The 16,352-nt window shown below is 51.6% G+C and overlaps 5 protein-coding genes across 5 annotated transcripts; 2 read left to right on the top strand and 3 right to left on the bottom strand.

The window, feature by feature from the left end:
• Positions 1-2,110: 2,110 nt before the first annotated feature.
• On the bottom strand, positions 2,111-3,526 carry NEUTE1DRAFT_78026 (uncharacterized protein; the record flags this gene model as incomplete). The annotated part of the gene is made up of 2 exons (XM_009850682.1): positions 2,111-3,042; positions 3,144-3,526. 2 exons carry the CDS (start codon positions 3,524-3,526, stop codon positions 2,250-2,252), a joined length of 1,176 nt encoding a protein of 391 aa, XP_009848984.1.
• A 324-nt stretch (positions 3,527-3,850) lies between these two features.
• Positions 3,851-6,301, bottom strand: NEUTE1DRAFT_116219 (glutamine synthetase; the record flags this gene model as incomplete). Its single annotated transcript, XM_009850681.1, has 10 exons — positions 3,851-4,312; positions 4,394-4,588; positions 4,645-5,046; positions 5,107-5,283; positions 5,343-5,386; positions 5,457-5,563; positions 5,709-5,731; positions 5,803-5,835; positions 5,904-5,976; positions 6,088-6,301. 10 exons carry the CDS (start codon positions 6,088-6,090, stop codon positions 4,269-4,271), a joined length of 1,101 nt encoding a protein of 366 aa, XP_009848983.1.
• Positions 6,302-9,346: 3,045 nt separating this feature from the next.
• Positions 9,347-11,193, bottom strand: NEUTE1DRAFT_128259 (uncharacterized protein; the record flags this gene model as incomplete). Its single annotated transcript, XM_009850680.1, has 1 exon — positions 9,347-11,193. One exon carries the CDS (start codon positions 11,069-11,071, stop codon positions 9,347-9,349), a length of 1,725 nt encoding a protein of 574 aa, XP_009848982.1.
• Positions 11,194-12,037: 844 nt separating this feature from the next.
• NEUTE1DRAFT_78015 (endoglucanase EG-1 precursor) lies at positions 12,038-13,447 on the top strand (the record flags this gene model as incomplete). The annotated part of the gene is made up of 2 exons (XM_009850679.1): positions 12,038-12,637; positions 12,719-13,447. 2 exons carry the CDS (start codon positions 12,038-12,040, stop codon positions 13,445-13,447), a joined length of 1,329 nt encoding a protein of 442 aa, XP_009848981.1.
• A 1,207-nt stretch (positions 13,448-14,654) lies between these two features.
• NEUTE1DRAFT_39715 (uncharacterized protein) lies at positions 14,655-15,167 on the top strand (the record flags this gene model as incomplete). Its single annotated transcript, XM_009850510.1, has 2 exons — positions 14,655-14,948; positions 15,018-15,167. 2 exons carry the CDS (start codon positions 14,655-14,657, stop codon positions 15,165-15,167), a joined length of 444 nt encoding a protein of 147 aa, XP_009848812.1.
• Between the last annotated feature and the right edge of the window lie 1,185 nt (positions 15,168-16,352).

The following is a 16,352-nucleotide window of genomic DNA, read 5'->3' as shown; positions in this document are numbered from 1 at the left end:
TGAAGCGAAGGATGGTGAGAAGAAACCCGGAGCGGATAAAGATGGTGAAAACAAGACTGCTCCAAAGGCGGGGGGATCCTGGGTTTATATACACATCATGGAGACTATATCACAACCCAGCAGTAAGTTATGGCACATGCCTTGGCTTTCTTGAAGAGTGGTGAACCTTGAAGGAGAATGTCGCTAATAGAGAAAGACCCTTCAGAGTGTCTGGCATCGGGGGTTTCGTCCCCTCTGCGAAGTGCACCTTCTTGCGCAGAATTTCTACCGGACACGTTACCTCTACGTGCCGAAGTCGATCTTGACTTTCCATTGCTGTCATGCAGCACTTTCCGCATGCCTGCCACATGGAAAGATTCTATCTGTAGCAGCGGCCTTCCGGTCCCGGGTTGGGCACTGCTCTGTGGGAGTCGGATTGGGGCCTGGCCGTCTGGAGCCGGTCCATGTCCTGATTTCCTCAACAAGGCATGTCTTCTCCTTTGCTTCGGAAAGCCTTGAAGCTTCCACCGGCACCAAGTCGGACTTGCGGCTCTCCGATCGTCGTGAGCTGATGAGCCAGACTCTCAAAATTCTCGTCTGAAGACCAGTCTATCTCGTCGTCCGCCGGTGATGGTAGAAATCTGAGAGCACTGACAAGGTGTCGAGATCGGGACCTTCAGAATCAGGAGGGCTCCAGGCTCCGTCGTCCCCGAAGCCCGGTTTGATCATTGATGGCGCTGAAGAAGCGATGTTGATGATAACCTCTCCACAAAGTCTCGCTTTGTGAGAAACTGCTTCGGAGAAGAGAAGGTATAGGAAGGACACTCGTCAGAATCAGGAGAGCTCTAGGAAAATATGAGTCGAGAGGATTTCCAGAAGTCGCCCGCAGATGCCGAAGCACCGCAGCTGCTGGTTCTCGAAACTGAGCTGGTGTAGATGTTTGGTTGCAGCTGCTGTTGTCCCAGCTGCTGTTGTCCCAGCTGCTGTTGTTCCAGCTGCTGTTGTTCCAGCTGCTGTTGTTCCAGCTGTTGCTGTTCCAGCTGTTGCTGTTCCAGCTGTTGCTGTTCCAGCTGTTGTTGTTGCTGTTGATGCTGGCGTTACTGTTGCCGGCCATTTTTGGTCATGAGGATGAGGAGTTCGGCCTAGAGTTCGGCCTAGAGTTTGGCGCGCAATGCGCACCATCCCAAATCGGAAGCGATACCAATTCAGAGACGGTTGGTACTTCGAAAGTGGCTCCGCCATGGAGTTCATTTGGAAAAGTTGCTGGCGAAGCGCGCGAGTGGTGCGTAGTCGGTTTGAAGGGAAAAGAAGATGGAAAAGCGGTAATGTCGTGATGTAGATGTATCCTGTAAGCTCGAAGAAGGAAGGGACTGAGAAGGAAGCGCTGTAGATTTGTGGGCTTTGAAGTAAAAGACAAAGGGGATAAAACAGCGGTACCGATCTGGACCGAAAGAAATCGTTCATCTCGCCCGCGGAAACCAGTCGTCTTATAGGTGCCAAAGCTGTTTTCGGGACTACCACATGCTCCGTCTGAAGTTGACGAGAGCCAAGAGCGGTGGCTGCAGGAAATCGTCTAGGTGTCCCCAGTTTAAAGGAAAGAACATGCTTTTTGGCAGTAAGGGTATGGAAAGAAGAGCACATTTGCGAGGATAGACGGCAAGTTTTCTCGTCATTTAAAGAGTTGGACTTGGTTACAGTCGTCGACCTCTTTAGTCGGTGAAGAGCGGGCGCTGAGTGTTGAACGGAGGAGCATGCATGGGATGGGTGGTGAAGAGTGAGCTCCCTCGATGAAGACTGTGGCAGTCGACGTTAGACAACAGGCAGGGCAGTCATCGATCCTATCATTCTTCTTCTTATGGTGAGCTATACTCCCGGTGACAGCAAGGCCGTGAAACGGTTAGCACTTGCGGTAAAGAGAAGGACCGAAGGATGGAAGGAGCATACCTTGGCAAGGCCAGACTTGGATCAGATCAACATTCGCGCAGAAGATCTCAAGTTACAGGGGCACTGCTTGGGCTAGCAAACACAGATCTTTCTTGTTTTCTCTTTGCCTGAAAAGAGTCAGTGTTTACCTGCATGCAAAATCACACGAGCACACGCAAACACCAGGTAGCGACGGGAGCCACCGGTCACGACCACAACCTCTTTCATATTCTCCTGCCGGCCATCTAAGATCTAACAAACATCACCTCCATAACTCCCATCTGTCCAACTCCCTCGCAAAGGAACCATCCAACACCCCTTTAAGTTATCCCTCCTCTCCATCAGCATCAATACCCCTCCCGCCTACTAACCCCATTAACCAACCTCTCCCCCCTCCCCACCCTCCCCAGATTCTCCTCCAGAATCGCCAACACCCTTTCATTATACCTCGTACTCGCCCCACTCACATGCGGCGTAACAATCACGTTTTTCGTCTTCCAAAGCCTATGTCCATCCGGCAGTGGCTCCGGGTCCGTAACATCCAGCGCCGCACCTCTAATCCACCCCTTTTCCAACGCCTCAATCAGTTCATCCGTATCCACCACCGGGCCCCTCGCAATATTACTAACAAACGTCCTCCCCCTTTCCTCCAGTTTTCCCGTCTCTTCATCCACAACCTTAACAGTAGGAGAAGCCTCATAAAGAAGTGCAAACTCCTCTTTACCCAACAAGTGCTTCGTCCCTGGCGTCAAAGGGGTGGAAACCACCAGGAGATCTAACCCGCTGCGTAAAAAGGTGTGTAGGTCCTCTTTGGAGGAACCAGAAAACCATTTAGAGGGAAAGATACCCTCCGGATCACCCATCCCGGAGGGGGCCCAGCTTCGGTCTTTGCGCGATTCGGGCGTCGGGCGCGGGTGCAACGTGAAAGCGTGGACGTTCATGCCCATGGCGACGGCGAGACGGGCAGTTTGCCTACCGATGGCGCCGTAGCCGAGGATACCGACGGTTTTGGCGGTGGCGTCCTGGATGGAATCGGACTTGTCGCGGGACCAGTGGGCTTGTTGTTGTAGGGAGAGGTAGTGGGGGAGGTGGTGGTTGAAGGCAAGATAGGTGAGGAGGAGCCATTCGGAGATTTGGGGGCTGTCCCGCCGCACCGCATGTCTGGTTAGTGGGTAGTCACGGGTTGGAGAAGGGAAAAGAAAGGGAAAAAAGGGAAAAAGGGGGGAAAGGGAAAAACAAACCCATGAACACCATTAGCAGTACAAAACTCGACCTCGGTCTCTTTGAAAAGCGGATGATCCAAGATATGGTTCGCTCCGGCGCTGATTAGCTGGACATACTGCAGCTTGGGCGCATCTTTGGGTTGCGGGAGATAGGTAAAAGTCAAGGCGATGGTGACGTCTTTCCACTGTTCGATGGGGAAGGGAGACTCCCCTGCTCCGGTTCCGGGGGCCCTCCATTCGGATTTGTGGCATTCGATGACCAAGTCGGGAAACTGTTTCTGGAGAGAGTCGATGTAGTCTGTGTTTGGTTCCCAGGGAGTGATGAAGACGAGTTTGTGGCCTTTGAGGGTTGGGTTCGTTTTTCTTTCGTTGTCGAGGGAGGAGAATTTGATGAGCGTCATTGTGAGGTTGTTGTGGTGTTTTTGGTGTGGCCGTGGTGTTGTGTTGATGTTAATGTTGTTGCTCACTGGATGAAGTTGAATCGGAGACGGACACGGAATTGTTAATGGAATTCAAGGACGACGAATGATTACCAATCTTCAAGACGGAAGACACCCCGGCGACAGCGGCATCCCCGTAGTGCGATGCGGGGTTAGTCTGGCGCTATCTCGCGTCATCCTTCCCGGGGTTTTATGGGGTCCGTTAACCCTGGCGGGTGCGGGAGGGCGTGGGGGTCCCGTCCCGTCTCGGCATTATCGCCGATCTGCGTCTATCAAGTATCTCTTCCATGTTCATTTCTGTCGCTATAAAACTCGACATTTGGTCTGTCTTTGCCATGGCTTCAACCTTGTGGTGCTTGGTCCATTACAGTATCAGGGTGCCGCTGAAGTTGTTAACCATTTGTCAAACGGTCAACGACCTTGTATGAGTTTAACTTTCTTTGTTCTCCATTCCATCCATCCAGACCTACGCTGTTAAAGACAATAAAGCATTGCAGGTTCAATTGACTCCAAGCCACCCATAGCCACGGATCGTCGTCATCCTTCTCCTTCTCGTTTCAATCATCATCATCATCGTCCCTGATCCATCATTGCCCTCATATCATCCATCTTCATCCGTCCGTGCTGTATCCCGGAACTGTAACTCTCCTTGCCTCTCATATCTTCGAACGTCTGACTGTCTTGTCTTGGAGGGACACGCCTTCTAGGCCTCAACCGTATCGTCAACCGCGCCGAAGCAGGTTTCCACTAAGTGGAGAAGTATAAAGTCAGTACCTGGCTGTGAAGTATAGGACAGAAAGAGGGTAGTAAGAAGAGAGAAAAACGTACTGATGATGCCAGTAATGAGATAAGGATCCGCGTTGGAAGCAGGACGACGATCCTCAAAGTAACCGTAGCCCTTGGCGGCGCACTCGCGAGGGATACGGATGGACGCGCCACGGTTGGCCACGCCGTAGGTGAAGGTGTCGATGGCACCCGTCTCGTGACGACCGGTGAGGCGCTTCTCGTTGCCTTCGCCGTAGACTGTTTCCCTGCATTAACCATCGACACATTCCACTCCAATGATCGGGCAAACTCACCAGCAATATGCTCCTTGTGCCTTCCCTCCAACTTCTTGATGGCCGCCTCGATCTGCTTCATGCCACCTTCCTTCCTCATTTCGACTGTCGAAAAGTTGCTGTGTAGACCGGCACCGTTCCAGTCGCCAGGGATGGGCTTGGGATCGAGCGACACCTTGACGGCGAACTCCTCAGCTACGCGGTGCAACAAGAAACGGGCGAGCCAGAGCTGGTCGCCCATCTCGATGCCGACGCAGGGGCCGACTTGAAACTCCCATTGGGCAGGCATAACTTCGGCGTTGGTACCCGAGATCTTGATGCCGGAGTACAGGCAGGCGCGGTAGTGCGCTTCGACAATGTCGCGCATCACCACCTTGCCGGCGCCAACGCCGCAGTAGTAAGGACCTTGCGGGGCGGGGTAGCCTGCATGTTGTTAGTGTGTGTCTGAACATTGGCATGGATGAGCCGATGGGAAAGGCATACCGTTCTGAGGCCAGCCGTAGGGACGATCATTCAAATCGAGAAGGGTGTATTCTTGCTCGAGACCGAACCAAGGCTCGTGCTTGGCGTGAAGCTCCATGAGCTTGGCGCACTCGTGGCGGTGGTTGTACTTGTTGGGGGTACCGTCGGCATCCCAGCATTCGGCGAGGACAAGAATGTCTACATGTACAGTTAGCAACAAGACGACGTGCAAATTGCAAGATGGGCTGGTGGCTTACTGTTGGGAGGGCGGAAAGGATCGGGGTAGACGGCGACTGGCTTCCTGTAAAGTGATGGTGGTGGTCAGTGATTGACACGCCAGTTTCATCATCATCAAGCGCATAATGACTTACAGGTAAACATCCGAGTTGTCACCAGGAGCCTGGCCTGTTGAGCTACCGTCAAAGTTCCAGATGGGGAGCTCCTCGGGCTTGTAGCCCTCTGGCTTTTCATCGAGCGTCTGTTCATAATGGAAAAGTTAGTGTTGATTTCCCCTTTGGTCAATTCCTCTTGGTGATTGCGCAAATCCCAATTGCTGCGGTGGTGACGGGAGATGGGTGGTGGTGGTCTGATCCCGAGCAGGGTGGCGATAAGATGAGACGTACGCGAGACTTTGAGCGGGTGTTGCCTGTAAGTTTGAAAGATTGCCTGTCAATTTGCCATTCTTTTCTTTTGACAATCGGGTGGAAAAATAAATACCCTCAGAATCAATCCAGATGTACTCGGCCATGACTATTTTGACGTCAAATGTCAGTGTTTAGTATGGTATAACAACACCACAAAGGCGGACATAAACGCACTCTTGCCGTGCTGGTCGAGATCGCGGAACTTGGCCAAGATGGCCGCATTGGACGCGAAGGACTCCTTGGTAGCCTGTTGTGAAGCCATCTGTTAACCTGTTTGTTCTCGATTGTGTGGTTTCAAGGTCTGAACTGGAATCCAGAAGAAGAAGCAGTGGTGGTTTTGATAGCGGCGGTGACGAACCATTGTGGTGTGTGAGTTGTGTAAGTATTAGGTCTGTAATGGTAATGGTATGTATGATGTCGCAAAAGTCCCAACACCTCGCTAGCACGTAGCAGCAGCAGCAGCAGTCGCAAGTCGCAAGTCGCAGTCGCAAGACGAAAAAAACAATCACGTCCCAACGCTGAACGTGTTCACAAAGACTGAGTGGTGATGGAGAACAAAGAGAAAACGGAATGGAAGGGAGAGATAGAAGAGGTGAGAGAGAAAAAAGGACGCGCGCGTTCCTGGCGACGGGAACGGGTCAAAGATAAGGAAACTCGCTCGCTTCCCTTCACGGTTGCGGCGCAGTCAGCCAGCCAGCAGTGTGTGCCCATGCTGCGGTGCGGTCTGGAAACCAACATGGTGCTGCCCGCCCGTGACTTTCACGTTACCATCCGATCCCATCCGAACATGTCACTGCGTTTGCCTTGGGTCTAGACTTTTTCTAGTGTGTAGCTATTTGGCGCGGTGTAGGGTGTAGAGGTATGAGGTAGCTATGATGAGGTAGCGGGGTCCATCTTGATGGGACTAGGTGACCTGATACGAACCGCAAAAGATACGATACCGACAAAAGATGTGTACCTCTAACAATAGCATCGAGTCCATAATCCAGGCGGGTCACTTGTGTCTGAACTGAACATGGTTGCTTTTCCTCCCCCCTACGTCCCCATTTCACGACCACCACCTTGTATCCGTATTGCCCGCGCATTGGCCATTCGGTTGCCTCCGAGGCCCCGTTTACCCCCGAGGCATCGAGGGCGTACACTACATAGAGCGTGTTTCCTTTGAACCCATCGTTTGATGGAGAGTGGCTTGGCTGCTTGAATTGTTCGAGTGGGATGAATTTGGAACACGACTGAAAGAAGGGCCGGTGATCGGTCCAATCATGATCTGATGTGTTTGTGTTTTTGCGGTGTGTGTGTATTTCTGTTTCGTGATAGCAATCTCATCATCCGTGACCGAGGCGGAATGTCAGAAACAAAAGACACACGACGTGAAAGTCTCGGATTATCCGCATGAGCTTCTCTTTCCATCCTTGGATCAACCTGGAAGAATCGATGGAGGAATAGGGTTCCACTGGTCATCGGCCCATCCTCCCCTTGTGCTTCCCTGCAACCACCATTCACACCCCTCCAAAAGGTCACAAAGGGTCAGAAGTGGTGATTCCAAGCTTTTGTTAGTGGAGAGTGCTCGCAGTGAGACCCGACGAAGGAAGGTGCAGTGACACGCTACTGCGCTGTTGACCTCTGATCTCCCGCCGTGGAGATTCACAAGGGAAGCTGGGGATACACCTCATGAATGCTTATTCTGACTTCCTTTCCTTCGTGCTGGTGTTTTCATCCATCCAATCCATCTTACCTCTATCTGCTTTGCTCCCCTCTGTCCTCTGTCCTCCCATCACCGAAATGGACTTCATCTGTTCATTGTTCCCAGATCTCCCCTTCGCTTTCCATTCGAGAAGATGAAAGAAACCCCCGCTACCCCACCAAAGGTACTGTACATCCGCCTCAAACCGCTTTCCGTCGTATCACCACTGCACTGCACTTTCTCCAATCCCTTGGCACCGGTATATGACAGGTAAACCCGTCTTCAGCCTATCTATACATAATCAGGCACTCCTCACCGCCCCATTGGCCACTTGTTGACTTTCTTATCCAATCTCATGACTGATGGTGTCTCTGGTCTCTGGTCTCTGCCCCTCGATGACCGCCCCCCCCCGGGGCCCCTGCCGAGCTTCAGCTGTTGGCCTGGCTGCTATCAATGCCCACCCCGCATTTTCTTCAGGTGCACTGCACAGGAAGAATGCAGACACGTGGGGCTCCGCCTTTTCTTATCATTGAGCTGTGATTGGATGAACACTGGTTCCTCGTCGTTTCGTTGTTGGAGCTTCCACTTTGGAAAACTGAATCAAGCAGAAGCTCGCAAGATGATGTTCCTTCGTTCTTGTTGGAAGATTGGAAGCTGGAGGTGGAAGCTGTCCCGAATCACTGGTCCAGTCCAGTGACCACCTACCTACAAGTACTACGCCAAGTAACGTTGGAGCGGTGGGCAAGGAGGAATCGTTGCAGATGCCCAGCTTTCTTTCCCAGCTTCCACTTCTTCTCTTGTAGCTCCTTCGTTCTGCTGCTTCATCCAAAAATGACGAGGAGCACGCGGGGTTTCCATTCATGTTGTCAATTTCCATGTTTCCTTTTCCTCCCGTGCCAATCACCTACCCACCACCTGGAAGCCATTCCATTTTCAGGGGACGGATGACGAACTGGGCTGAACTCTTGTTGACCTAAGATGGGGGTACACACCACACCACATTACACCTCTCTACAACTAGTCTAGTGTGCGGTTACAGATTGTGACTCGTGCTTCTGGAATGTTACAATTTGTCTCGCCTGTTTCAGTACGTACGGGCGAAGCAAGGTGTCTGCCTACCTCTAGGTCCTCCCCTCACTAGACCCGGATGGCCCCTCCCGTCACCGGAGGCAGGCAGACGAGTAGTGTGACATCACGCAGGGCGGACGGGTCAGGCTGTTTGTCGACAGTGACGGTGAGATGTGATGACTGGAAATGAATGATCATAGGGCGAACCGTAAGGCTGATGATTCCGGGCGGGAAACACATTAGACAAGGAGGGGAGCTCTTCAGTCACCGTAGGGAGCTCTTATCTCTTACCTCCATCTCATCACTCATCTCGAGACAGCTCCCTCAGGACGGGAGTCGCTCAAGACCTCAAGGCCTAGTTGTGCTCATGACGCGCCAAAGAAAAAAAAAAAAAAAACCCATGATCACAGCCGCCGCAAAGCCTCGATGAGCAATGACGACATTGAAGACTGTAGCCACTGAGTACAATAGTACCTAGGGCAACATCATGCGTCGACCACACACCTGCTAGACTAGGTAGACGGCGTATGAGCCGCGATAAGAGGTACATCTCACGACAAGAATGCCGACTCAAGCCGAGGTGAGGACCTTGATGGTAAGGCTGATTGATAACGGGGTGGAGCATTCCACTTCCACTTTGTACTTGGGTAGAATCAAGGGAAAGCTCTTATCGCGACGGAAGCTCTTATCATAAGCCATGCTTGTCTGTCTCTTGGCTTGAGGTTCTCTGCTGGCCTGCCCAAGACAGGTCCTCATGTCATTCAAGACATCACCAGGTATCACAACCACCAGGCTGTCAACTGCAAAATATATCATCTTAATACTCTAACTACCTATGTCTCCATAGAAGACTACCAGCTCCCCCTCAAGCAGGCTCATCATCCCCACCCCCCATCGCATCCGTCGCTACTTCCTGACTCCTTCCATAAATGCCCCCATCCAAAATGACGGCCTCGTTATCATCCCGATCATCCTGCACCCTCCTCCACCTTGTACTCTTATCCCTCCTCCCTTCCAACTCGGCGGCCCCCTTTTCTTTCAAATCTGCCGGTGGTTCATAAACAGGCTTAATCATGCCTCCCAACAAGGGATTCTTGCTAAACGCACCACCACCACTCGTCCTCGACGACGCAACATGATACTCCCCGGGCCCAGCATTTTCGTCGGGTTCAGAATCTGGAGTGACAGGTCTCTCCACCTTGGTCACTTTCCTAAGCACCTTCTTGCCCACCAAATCAATACTAACCACCTGCTGCCTCTTTTCATACTCTGGGCGAGCATTCCACTCCATCTCCCTCATCAGCTTCTGCTGCTTCTTGAGCGCCAGCGCCCTTTCTTCAGGGGAAGCCCACATGCTTCCTCCCATTGCCGTGACATCAAAGTCCGCCGCTTCGTCTCTGACCGTCGTTCTTTGCGCGTTTTCAGCTTGGAAGTTCAACAGCTTGTCGCGCTGCTCGATAGCTCTTTGCTTTGCTGATTGTGTTGCTTGCGCCTGTTGAGCTTGTTGTTTCGCCGCCGCTTCCTGCAACGTAGGCGCATCCTCGTACTCATCACCGTACCCCCTCGGTCGAGCAAATGGTTTCGGGACACCGCCTACATCAGCCTTCTTGTTGGCTGCGCGGTCGGCAGCCATTTTCTCGCGGCCGCGCTCGGCTTTGAGTTCTTTGATCATTTGTTGGATCTCGGAGGGGGAGAGCAAAGGGTGGCTGCAGAAGGTGCAGGGGCCTAGACCTTCTTTGACGCAAATGACTTTGCCGCAGTTGAGGCAGTTGGGTGCCGCAGCGAGCAAAGGATGGCGCGCCGCGACGCAGTTGCACCGACGAGAGGCGATGCCTGAGGATGAGTTGGAGGTGTGTGTGGGGTTGGTGGTGATTTCGAGTTGGCGGATGGCGTCGTCGAGGTCGGAGAGGGCGGTGGAGGCGCCGTGCATGGGAGTACCGCCGGCGATGGAAATCTTGGTGGCGTTGTTCTTGCCGTTGCTGCTTGGGCCGGGTGTCGAGGTGCGGGAAACGGGATTTGATTTGGGCTTTGGTTTGCCCAAGTCGGAGATCAATGTGCCATGGGCGGATGGTGGTAGTTTTGGGGTCGGCTGGGCGGGTTGTGCAGTAGATTTGGGCGGTGGTGGCGGTTTGCTCGGCCCTCCGGCTTGCTCGTTCGATGGTGTTGTCGGCTTGGACCTGGCCGAGATGTATTCGAGATCCGCATCCTTCTTGTTGTAAGCCTTCGTCCCGGGCGCGAGAGCAAAATTTGTGACTTGACGAGAAGGTTGGGCTTGTAATGGTCCCTGCTTCTTCTTTGGTTTGCGCTGGGGCTTCGGGACTCGATCGATATCTGAATTGGGAGCCGAGTTCTGTGCTGAGCTGGGTGCTGACGGTGTTCGGGCGGCAGAAGACGGGGCTGGCGGCGCTTTTGGGTCGGCGCGACGTGCGTTGAAAGTAGAAATAAAGTCGATGACGGCAGGAGAGTCACCAAGGAGGTTTGTAAAGTGGTCAATGGCTTCGGTCTTGGAGAGCGTCGAGGCGTAATCTAGGACCTGCTTGAGGTCTTCGTCCGGCAGAGGGAGGAGCCGGGAGAGCTGTTGTTGCGACATTGGTTCCGGCGGGTCTGTTTGTGATTGATGGGCGGCAAAATGGGCGATCGGGAGTGTTATTGTTGGTTTTGAATCATGTAAAATGCCAACAGTTGGCTGTTCAAAAAGTCGCCGTGTTTTGTAGTTGTATGATGATGTCAATGGTAAACATCGGAATTGGTGAGTCTTCGCCGACGACCAGAGCCAAGTTGGGAAAGCGGTGATAACGTAATCGCTTATGGGATTTCGAACTGTAAGCGCCACAGGTACGTACTTTGTGGCTGACGGTAGACGGTTGGAGAAAGTGAGGCTTGAAAGTTCCGCTTCCAGGGCGGACACGGCCCCACCTGGCGCCGTTCAGGCTCCCCCGCAAGTAGAATGATCTCCGTCCTCGGGGCTCAAACCCGGATCTTCTTTCCCCGCATCATCACATTTTCCCAACTTTGACAGCTTGGCACGACGTTGAACCATAGCTTTCAAAGAATGGCGCTCCAGAATCAAGAGTCATTCGCTCCGCACGCATAAGGCAATTAGCATAAAGACGGCTTGACTGGTTCCAGGACGGCTCACGGCAGCAAGTATCCCGTTTGCTTTTATCCTCCGATTTATCCACCCGAGAACCAAACATGGCAATCATCACCCAAAAATCGGGGGGTCAATCCTCCAGGAACCCGCGGTGCCATAAATGGAATACGACCGCGATAACTATTGTACGCCAAGGAATACATTGAGAGTAGGACGGGATACAGAGCAGCGGGATACTATGGCAGCACATCGGTACCGGGTCTCTGCTGCCGACTGTCGGCGTCTTTGTCGGCATATTCGCGTGAAAGAAACATGAGGGATCGCAAAGGGCCAAGATGAAGAAGATTGGAAACATCCTCTAAAAGTCCGCGTTTGCGATATAAACCGGCCTCGCCATGTGCTTCTCCGACATGTCTTCCATCTCAAGCAAAGGGAGCTTTGTTCTGTTCCTGCCCCAAGATCATGTCACGAAGGATTCTCTTGTCGGCCTTACTGGTCACCGCCGTGTCCGCTCAACAGCCAGGCAAACTGACACCCGAAGTTCATCCCAAACTTCCAACATGGGCGTGTACTGTTTCCGACGGCTGTATCCAGAAGGACACATCCTTGGTCCTCGACTCTGACTACAGATGGGTACACACGGACGACTACACCAACTGCAAGACCAACGGTCTCAACCCAGCCGTATGTCCCGACGCCGAGACATGTGCTGCCAACTGTAACCTCGAGGGCGTCGACTACACTGGATCTGGGATTCACACCAATGGTAGCGAGCTTACCCTGAACCTCTTTGTCAACCGGACCGATGGGACCACCAGTCTTGTTTCCCCGCGAGTCTACCTCCTTGCCAACGGGACGACCTACGACATGTTCTCGCTCCTAGACAAAGAGTTTACCTTTGATGTGGACGTCAGCAAGCTCCCATGTGGCACCAATGGAGCTCTTTACTTCAGTGAGATGCTCGCCAACGGAGGCAAGAGCTCGCTGAACCCAGCCGGCGCAAGCTATGGCACGGGCTACTGTGATGCCCAGTGCCCTACTCCAGCCTTCATCAACGGCGAGGTATGTTCTCCTTTTCTGCTTTTATCCTCAGTGCCTCCCGCAAGACAGGCTCGCTTGGTCCTAGTCCTAACCCACATCCAGGCCAACCTCGAATCTTGCGGCGCCTGCTGCAACGAAATGGACATCTGGGAAGCCAATTCCCGCGCCACCGCCTTCACTCCTCATCCCTGCAACGTCACTGCGCTCTACAAGTGCTCCGGCGCTCTCTGCGGTCATACCGACAAGTACCAATCCGTCTGCGACAAGGACGGCTGCGACTACAACCCCTACCGCCTCGGTGACCACCCTTACTACGGTCGCGGCGAGGGCAACAAAGTCGACACCACGCGCCCTTTCACCGTGGTCACTCAGTTCTTCAGCAACACGACGAGCGCCGGGGAGAAGGAATTGTCGGCCATTAAGCGGCTGTACCTCCAGGATGGCAAACTGATCAGCACTTCCACCATCGTCGTGCCTGGGTTCGATTCAACGAGCGATACCATCACCGACGATTATTGCGCCAAGAACAAGCAGATCTTTGGAGGAGTCAACGCGTTTGCCAACCAGGGCGGACTGCGACAGATGGGCGAGGCGCTGCATCGGGGCATGGTTCTGGTTTTCAGCGTGTGGCATGATGCGGGAAGCGCGATGAAGTGGTTGGATGGGACGTTCCCTTCCGGTGCTGATCCGGAGACACAGCCTGGGACAGAAAGGGGCCCGTGTCTGCCAGAGGAAGGGCATGCAGATGATATCCAGAGAGATGCGAGCTGGACAGAGGTCAAGTTCAGTAATGTGAAGAGTGGGGAGATTGGGTCGACTTTCAAGGTTTGAAGAGAAAGGACAAGGGGAGGCAGGCGGGCAACTAGCGAGGGACCATGGATGAGTGTCAACGTGCCTCGTTGCTGTTTTGAAGTCGTTTGAGAGGGCTTACGTTTGAGGCTCTGCCGGAACGTCTTCTCGCTGCCTACATCTCTACCAGCTCTCCCTGGAGCCTCATATATATTCGGGGGAACAAGATCATGTCCACACACTGTTGTTGTTGATGCCCTCTTCGATGTGGCGATGTGGTTGGGAACTTCAGCATACGTATTTATCCCGGCTTCGACACAATCATAGTAACTTGCGGAATCCCAAATGGATTATCATGCGAGGAGGCACAGAATTGGATAGGCACAATGGCTCTGTAGTACTTGCCATCTTCCGTCTCAGGTATTCAGGTTGTTTCGGTTCTCAGCCTTGCCAAAGTGGAAGTCAAGCAGGTACAAAGGACACTGGAGCCCATGGAATATGTCAGCGCCTGCCACCATTTGATGGACAACTGTCTGCAAGCTACTCCGGTTGGCCACGTCCGATTATTTCGATATCCCGCTTCCAGTTCTCTCCCCGACACGTCTCTTCCTTCACCATCAATCCCACAACACAATCACCGCTCATTTCGTTACGGCCTATGTCGTGAAAGCACATTCCTTACCGACGCTCTCAGGGTGACAGTAAGTTGAACAGTTGATCGTAGTCAATCTTCTCTCAACAAAATCACATTTGGACAGATTGCTATCCACGAGGTTGGATCCTGACTAGCCACGTCACCATCATCAATCATCACTCCGCTTCCAATTGCCAGATGCCACATCAATTCCTATATCTGATTTCCCTCCGTCTCCTTGACCGACGCCCAACTACCCTTTTTGTCCACGATAATCCGCGCGGTATGCCGCCAAGGTTACCCGTCCCAGTCTCCAACATTCTCTTCATGGGTCTCCTCAATCTGAGGCGTATAGAGCTGAGTGCAGATATACGCGTACACTACCAAACTCCCCTGACCATGACCCTAAGCCTGTTCGGGCAACTCGGCTCCATCATCTCACCATTCATCGAGGTCTTATGTAAGACTCAACACCACATGATTTTCCATGGCCACTTGTTCCAGATTCCTGTCTACGCCAAAGATTTACAACATCAACAACAATAAAAGCTCGGTGCGGCCATCAGAAACTCCATACTTCCAGAAATATCAACAGCAGCCCTAACCATACCTACCATGGCCACTTCCTTCCACCTCTTCCCCCATCTCCCGTGGGAAATTCGGTCCCGGATATGGGAACTAACTATCGAGCCTCGCACGGTTGACGTCCGTATCTCCCACGAGTGGGAGGACGTTAGCAACGATGTCAAAGCCAAATACAACCATTCAAGGCTCGGTCCCCTTCGTTCGCGGTCATCCACCCCCGTGCCTGCACCTTTACAAGCCTGTCGAGAGGCCCGGAGCCACCTCAGCTCCGTGACCAAGGGAAGATACCGATTCTATCAAAAGGCCTTCAGTCACCCACCCGCTGTGGTATCAGCCTCGGAAACGGCGAGATGCGAGACACCTGAGGACCGGCTGGAGCTGGGAGGTCTGCAGGCGGAATCGCGTTACATCTGGGTCAATTTCGATGTGGACGTGGTCGACACCGGGGACACTCCTTTCCTATACTTTGCATCCCATTTTGGGACTTCAAGCGATGGAAATCCGCGCGGGACAGAGTCTCGGGGAGGGGTGATACCCCCATGAATCCATAGTCTTGGGGAAAGTCATCAATGCAAAAGAGATTTTCGCCGTTTTGTCTAGGCCCCCCGCGGAGCTAGCGATTGGGAAGCCACGTATGAACAATGCTGTGTCCCGTGCGACAAAGACCAGTTCTGGCTCATTGATCCGAATAATGACGGTGGTGGTCGGATAGTGAACAGCGCTGGAGATAAGTCAAGTTGCCAAGCCAAGTTCAAGTAAATAAGTAAGTTCAAGTAAGTAAATCAAGGTCTCCCTACTACTCAAGTAAGTAAATAGGGATCCCTAACTTACTTAACTTTACTTAACTGACTAGTAGAATCTTAGAATTAGTGTTTAAGTAAATAAAACCTATAAATCTCAACCCATAATAATAGTAACCATCGGGCCACCCCCAACTGCCAAGGCCATACACAGGTGCCAGCCTAGTTACCTAGCGCTCAGACCCCCCCCATTTCGAAATTTTTAGTATTTTAAACTGCTATAATTCTAATAATATTTTAAAATTATATCGCCAACTATTTAAATCAATCACTCAATCTAATTAAATCGCTCACAATACCTATTAAACTCCTCCCCCTTATCCCCTCCTTTATCGCGAACCAATACTAACCTCTACTTAATATTATTAACGCCCTCGCTATTCGTTACTAAAATACCCATTGTTAAAAATTATAAAACCTCCTCTATTACAATTATTATACTGAACGTCTCTCTCAATAATATGTCCACCTTTGTTACTACGATCGATATCCTCAAAAGGAAACGCTATATCCCCCTTGCGTAATAAATCGAAATTATGGAAACTATCTATCCTAATAACTTACTTAAGAATATTAGCAATATACTTAAAATAACTTAGAATAGGGAATAATATATTTTAGAAAACTAACTAATTAAACATTCCAAAAGAACTTCCTAAATTAGCGAATATAATATATACTTAATTAAAATATCAAGTAATAACGAATTTAACAATTACTAGTACTATAATTTTTACTAAAAAATCTACTCTTTATTTACTACTACCTCGGCCTTCATTTACCTCCGCTGCACTTATTCTATTAAAGAGCCTTTTAGCAATAATGCTACAAGCTAACCAAAATTTAAAAAGGTAAAATCGGTTGCTAAATAACTTACTTCATTAAATACCCTTATTATTAAACTAGTTAGTAAAACTTTTCTCAAATT

This window comes from Neurospora tetrasperma, assembly GCF_000213175.1.
Source record: "Neurospora tetrasperma FGSC 2508 unplaced genomic scaffold NEUTE1scaffold_2, whole genome shotgun sequence".
NCBI classification, from domain to species: domain Eukaryota; kingdom Fungi; phylum Ascomycota; class Sordariomycetes; order Sordariales; family Sordariaceae; genus Neurospora; species Neurospora tetrasperma.
This window is presented reverse-complemented; position numbering and strand designations above follow the sequence as displayed.